The sequence below is a fragment of the Echinops telfairi genome, unplaced genomic scaffold (assembly GCF_000313985.2).
Source record: "Echinops telfairi isolate 266 unplaced genomic scaffold, ASM31398v2 ScPeMD7_22;HRSCAF=79, whole genome shotgun sequence".
Taxonomy (NCBI): domain Eukaryota; kingdom Metazoa; phylum Chordata; class Mammalia; order Afrosoricida; family Tenrecidae; genus Echinops; species Echinops telfairi.
In genome coordinates, this window is record NW_022103919.1 from 2761996 (window position 1) to 2768520 (window position 6525).

The 6525-nt window shown below is 53.3% G+C and overlaps 1 protein-coding gene across 1 annotated transcript in view; it reads right to left on the bottom strand.

The window, feature by feature from the left end:
• ENG (endoglin) overlaps positions 1–6525 on the bottom strand; it is a 39722-nt gene that overhangs the window by 1128 nt on the left and 32069 nt on the right. The window contains 6 exon segments of the mRNA XM_045288511.1: positions 36–121; positions 959–1013; positions 1170–1421; positions 1707–1823; positions 2303–2338; positions 3213–3350. Coding sequence (XP_045144446.1) covers positions 36–121; positions 959–1013; positions 1170–1421; positions 1707–1823; positions 2303–2338; positions 3213–3350 — 684 coding nt within the window.

The window sequence follows — 6525 nt, forward strand, 5'->3', positions numbered from 1 at the left end:
GGGGACCTGGGATACTCACGCGTGTGGGAGTAGATGTACCAGAGGGCCGCGGTGAGCAGAGCTCCGATGAGGAAGGCGCCAAAGGTGATGCCCAGCACGGCGGGTAGGACGAGGCCTTTGTCTGCAGATGGGGCAGCCGGCTGTGGTCAGCACGGAGCCTCCCTGCCGCCCTAGGCCACCCCCACCCCGGTGTATAGTCCAGCCACTCGCCCCGACTTCTCTGCACACCAGTCTCTCCATCTAGCAAATGGGCTCATCACACCCACGCCCCCCTGGGCTATTGTTGCTCTGATCACAGGCTGAAGCCCTCCCTCTGCCACCCAAGGCTGTCGGAGAAGCCTCTGCAGGCAGAATGGGTGGTGTAATGTGGGCCAGGGCCGTGGGGCCTGCCCCAGCGCTCTTTGGAGGGAGCTCCGTGCTGGGAGCTCTAAGTCTTGTTACTCCCACACTCCTGGGGGACAGTAGGCCAGCCTCCCTTTAGCCTCCAAGTTCCCATCTGTGCAGTACGGTTATTAGCCCTGCTCTGCTGCTCCTGGCCTGGGGGAAGGGCTCTATCCTGTCCTGGCTGGGGTAGCCAAGAGGTGGGTGTCCCCTACCTTAGTCTCTAGTGTCAGGGACTCTTCATGCCTGGTGGGGGCCTAAGCTGGGGCAGAGCTGAACCAACAGGCTGCAGGGCACTGGGCTGAAGAGGCAGCCCTTCAAGGAGCCTTCTGCCCCACCTAGGAGACCTCACCCCCCCCCAACTCCCATCCCCCGCTAATCCTGGGGATCAAAGAGAGCACCAGACGGAGTGGGAGCAGAGTCGAGGGCTGTGAGATGCAACAGCTGTGGATCCAAGCTGAGACTCTAGGGACCTTCCCCCACACCCCCCATAGGCCTCAGTCCCTCTTCCCCCTGCCCCTCCGCCCCCCTGACTTTCGCCACTTGAGCAAGCCCAAGAGAAGGGCAGTACACTCACCAGTCAGGCCAGAGCCGATGATGTTCAGGTGCACAGAGACATCCCTCCGGACTTCCTGTGGGAGGATAAAGTGGCATGTGGCAGTCTTTGGGAGGCAGGTGCCAGTCTCAGGGGCTCTGGGTCCTGCCTTGCTACAGCCTACCTGTAGCCCTGGGTTTGAATCCCATCGCTACCACTTCAGCTGGGCACGCCAGACCCAGGCCTCACTCACCTGGGACCAGGTCCTGGGACGCAAACTGATGGTGCAGGCGAGGGTGCCCGTCGTGGGTGTGGGCACCATGTAGCCACGCAGAAGGAAGCTGAAGCGCAGGTCGCCGGCAGGGCTCGGAGACAGCAGGCTTACACAGCTGCCCTTGGCTGCCTGGTTCTGGATGAGTTCTACGGTTTCCGCCTCGTGCCCCAAGCTCAGGGTACAGTTCTCTAGCTGAAACACAAGCTCTCGGATGGCCGGAGACATGCTCACCTGCACGGGCCAGGAGAGGAGGCCTGATCAATCACTCTTAACCTCTCACCCCACCTGCTCCCATGAAGCAGACAAGAACGGAGAGTCCCTGGCCCTAAGGCCTGATGGAAGGAGAGGCAGGGGACGCCTCGGGAAGGTGGCATTCCCATCCAAGCCTTGCCTTAGCTATCTGTCCCTGTCCCCACGCTGGAGCCCACTTTCCTCCGTACTCATGACGGGAAGAAAGGCACGTGAGGACTTTCAGGAGCTGGCGGGGCAGAGGGGAGGGCGGGGCAGAGCCAGTACCTGCACAAAGCCCTGCTGGCCCAGCTCGATGGTGTTGGAGGCCTGGACGAAGTGCCGGCTGAGGTAGAGGCCCAGCTGGAAGGAGAGGCTTTCCATCTTGATGCAGTGCACCTCTTTCTGCAGGGGGGCGGGAGAAAGGAGGGGCTCTTGGGAAGTCTGGAAGGTGGGGGTGGGGACTTGGTAGCAGGCCGCGTGGTCCAGGGCCGCCCCTCACCTTCATCTTTCTCTCTTTCCTTAGAACCAGTATTTACCCGGAGTCCCCTTGGCGCCAGGCCTGGGTGAAGTCTGTTCAGGGGCTATTCACAGTGTCCCCATGGGCCGGGGGCCTTTCTTAGGGCATTGCTTACAGGTGCTGACATTTGAGTTCTGAGAGCTTAAGTGAGGACCCTAAGGCCACACAGAGCCAGAATGTGCTAGAACCTTCTGAGCTGAGGCTCAGCATGTCATGTTACGCAGCACTGCTCCCAGTTTACACAAGGGGAGACTGAGGTATGTCAGGATCAGAGCATGACTCTTCCCATACCAGAAAGAGCCCCCGTCCAGCCAACAGATCTGGGGACCAGGTGGCTTTCGCAGAGTTACTTGTCCCGTCTTACCTGCTGTGATGAGCTTGATGGGAAGTTGATGGTCACCTGCAAGTGTGGGGAGAAGTCAGATACTTGCTGCCAGACTGCTGTCTCATCCCACAGCAGGGCTGGGCCTGCTCCCTGCTGCTGGAGACAATAGACTACCTCTCTGGAGCCTAAGGCCATTAGCTTGGTTCCTGTAGGAGGGGTTTGCACCCTACTGATAATGTTCCTATGGAGACCCAGAGACCATCCCCTAGACCACCCTCTCATTGCTGTGTAGCCTATAGTGAAACCCCTCCCTGTGACGTATGTCTCTACCTGTAATTAGTGGGCTGGCATGTCCCCAAAAGGTATATAGGCGTGGGTCAGCAATATAGGCGCGGACTTCTCTCTTAGACTCTGACCTCTTTGACCCCTCTCCCTTGTTCCCTTTCCCTCCTTCCCTTCCCCCTCTCTCTCCACGTGGACCACCAAGATGGGCTGAGGTGAGCAATGTTGCTATGTATCATGTCTGACTGTATTATTGTATTATCTCTCATGCTCTCGATGACTTTAATATAATACTTATATATCTCAACCGTACAATTGTCCATTACTGAACCCAGAAGTAGTATTACTGAACTCGTAGAAGTAGCAGCAGGTGGGGGCTGGCACCCCACCTCCCTCAACATCAATTATTTTTTTATATTTAATACTACATGCAAGGACAAAGCCAAAGACGTGGTCAGAGCCAGCAGGGACCCCAGAGGGAAGCCCATCCAACGCACTCAGTTTTCAGATGGGGGAACTGAGCCAACCAACAGCTATGCTTGTCTTGTGTTCCTCCTGAGCTCCATGCCCTGCTCTCCGGAACAACCTGCAGCCTGGCAAGCCCGAGGGGCTTCCAGAGGGTGGCACCCACCAAGCTTCTGTGAGACCTGCCCGCTCCAGCGCTTACCTCATTGCTGATCACATTTCCCATCACCTTCATGCCGCACCTGGAGTAGGCACTGCGCAGAACAAACTTGTCAGCGCTGTCTTCAGCCTGGCAGCTGGGGTCCAGGAAGGTCAGGCCGCTGATGGTGCACTGCACAGCCTGGACAGGAAGGGAGGTGGGGGTGCGGGAGACCATCAGGAGTGTCACCCCAGCACCAAGGACATCATCACCCAGGCACCGGTCACAGCCATTTCTTTGGCTCCTCTCCCTATTCGTTAGATCTCACCATCCTACACTTGAACTTGGACTTTAGTGTGTACTTGGTCGTGTCCTTGATATTATAAGTTGAACTTGTCCCTTGCTTGTTTTTTTCTAACACACACACACACACACAAATACACAGCTCTTAAAAGCATTTATTCAAAGTCCACATGTAAGCATCACTCACCACTCCAGCACATGCAGACCTCACAGAATAATCCAGTCTCAGAACCACAGACTCATATGCCTTGGGCCAGAAGGTTTTTTTCAATAAAGGGCCAGGCGATAACTAGTTTAGATTTGTGGGCCCATGTGATCGCGGTTGATAACTACTCAACTCTGCCATCGCAGCGTGAAAGCAGATACAGACCATGTACAAAAGGATGGCTCTGGCAGTATTCTAATAAAACTTTATTTACAAAAACAGGCAGCGGGCCATAGTTTGCCAACCCCTGTCTTTAGAACGTCATGGTTCCCCTTGGCATCCAAGAATCTCTGAGTCTTGGAGTTCAGCAGGCTGTTGGGGATCACAGGTGTCCACTCCTCCACCATGCGACCCCTGCCTGCTACTGCCCCCCAGTGGCTGCCTAGGGCCATGTGAGCAAACATCAGCCCACCAAATAAATGGCCCTGAATGAAATCCCGGTAACACCCACTGCCTAATCGAACTGATTCTGACTCCTAGCAGCCCTATCTAGGATTTCTGGGGCTATAAATATTTATGGGCACAGACAGCCTCGTCCTTCTAGGGGAGCGGTTGAAGGCAGTGTGCTCCACGCCTGCGGTGGATCTGTTCAGACCCCTTTCTTGGTGGTCTCTACATACGTATGTACTTGGAGAAATGTGTAGATGGATAGTCTGTTGTGTTTTTAACAAATGACATCAGACTTCTGCAGCTTCCTTTTCTCACCCGCCTATACATCATCATACACTTTCCTGTGTCGGTATTTATAGACTTAAAACCTTGTTCTTTGTTGTTCTTGTTTTAGCTGCAGTGGGCTTGTTGTCCAAAGGACATACTCCACTCCTGTCTTTAAAAAAATAAAAAGCCTCACTGCGACTGGAACTGCCCGTGGCCTTCTGAGACTAACTCTTCCTGGGAGTAGAAAGTCTCATTTTCCTCCCGCTGAACAACTGGTGGTTTGGGGCTGCTGACTTTGTGGTTAGCAGCCCAACACCTAACCCTGCGTCACTAGGGCTCTTCTTTGTAAAGATGAGCTCACTGCCATCGAGTCAAGGATGACTCATGGAGACCCCCTGTGAGTTTCTGAGACTGTTTGCAGGAGTAGAAAACCCAGGATTTTTCTCCTGCCGAGCTGCTGATGGTTTTGAATTGCTGACCATGCGGATCTCAGCTCAACGCATCACTACTACACCAGCCGCGCTTCAAAGATTAGTAGATGATAAATTATCCACCCAGGAACTTACCTATGCTAGACATTTAGGCTTCCAATGTTTCTCTTACAAATGATCATCCTTTTTCAACAGGCAACAGGGTGGCAGAATTACTGGCTCATAAAGTAGCATCACAAGGTGAATCTTGATGATAGACTCGTGGCTGTCTATCAAAGCACGCCCAAACTACAGGAGCGATGGTCACGTTGGCCTTCCAGAGTCTGTATCAGAACCTAATCCTCACCAGCCATGAATAAAGGTCCCGTTTCCCCTCACCCTGGACCAGGTGTCACCCTTTTTTGACCCTCCAAAGGGAGCCCTACTGCTGGCGGCTCTTTGGGACGCTCCACTGCAGATAAAACAGCAACAAACTAGTGGGATGGCTCTGTGGGTGGGCTGTTAACTGCAAAATGGGCAGTTCCAGTCCCCTGGGCTGCTCCTTGGGAGAATGATGAGGCTCTGAGAAACCCAGTGGGGCCAGTCTGCTCTGTCCTATAGGGTCGATTGAATTCTGGGCTAGGATCCTTCCAAGAACTTTCCAGCTAATCTGTCCAAAAGAAACTTCCCTTTATTATTTCTAGCTTAGAAAGCCATTTCTGAGCATCTGGGCAGTAAAGTCAGGAGCTCTGGCAAGGCTATTGAGATGCAGAAACAAGGAGATGTGAGGCTGAGCAGAAGCAACATCAGTACCACCTTCGTCATCTGGACACCTGCTGGGCCAGGGCAGGGACGGGAGGGCAAGTGGAGCTTCTCCTGTCCTGCGTTGGAAGACACGTCCACAGGGACTTTACCACGGGGTTCGGTGTCATTTTGAAACCCTGGGAGAACGGGGATGATTTATCAAGGACTCCGGAGAGAGATTATTTTAGATCTCAGAAAGATCGGAAGAAGTCACGCAGGGAAAGATGGACAGCTGGGATGGCTCAAATGTTTTAAAACACTCCCAACGTGGAAAACCACGGTCCCCAGAAGGTAACCAACCCCAGCAAACCGGAGGGAATGCTTTCAGGAAGAATGACGGAACAAAGTGAAAAACATTTTTTTCTCCCCATGTAAAACACTTAGGAAAATCGGCAAGAAAACTGCCAAGCCCCAAAGGGAAAGAGGCTTGGGTTATTCCTGGTCAGAGGAGCTATGCCCACGGTCACTACAAATCAAAGAATTAACAGCTTAAACAAGAATGCTCCCCCTCCCACAGGGGTGAAGGGGGGTTATCTGCTTTTAAATAATCTGGAGCGAGAGACTCGGTCAAGATGCCCAATCAGGAGTCATCAGGGAAATGTTAAAGGCTGGTTGGCAGTGTGTACCCAAACTTTCAGAATGCCCCCCAAACTGTTAGCATGTTCACTCCCTGTGACCCAGCGATCCCAACACAGAGGAAGCTCTCCCAAGAAAATAGCCCTAAGTAAAGAAAAGCTCCACATGCGCTGCGTCTTCTGCAGATTCTATGACAACGTTGGAAGCAGCGGGATGTCTAACCCGTGCGGTTAATGGTGGCACGTCACGCTGAGGGAGCAACGTGTGCTCATTAGCCATGACGTCAGGCACCTAGGCCAGTGTCACAAATATGTTTGCAGCGGATGTAACAGGAGACAACCGAGCAGATCTGTCATGATTACCTCCATGTAAGAAATACAGAGAAGACATGACAAGAAGAAACTCATATATATATATATAT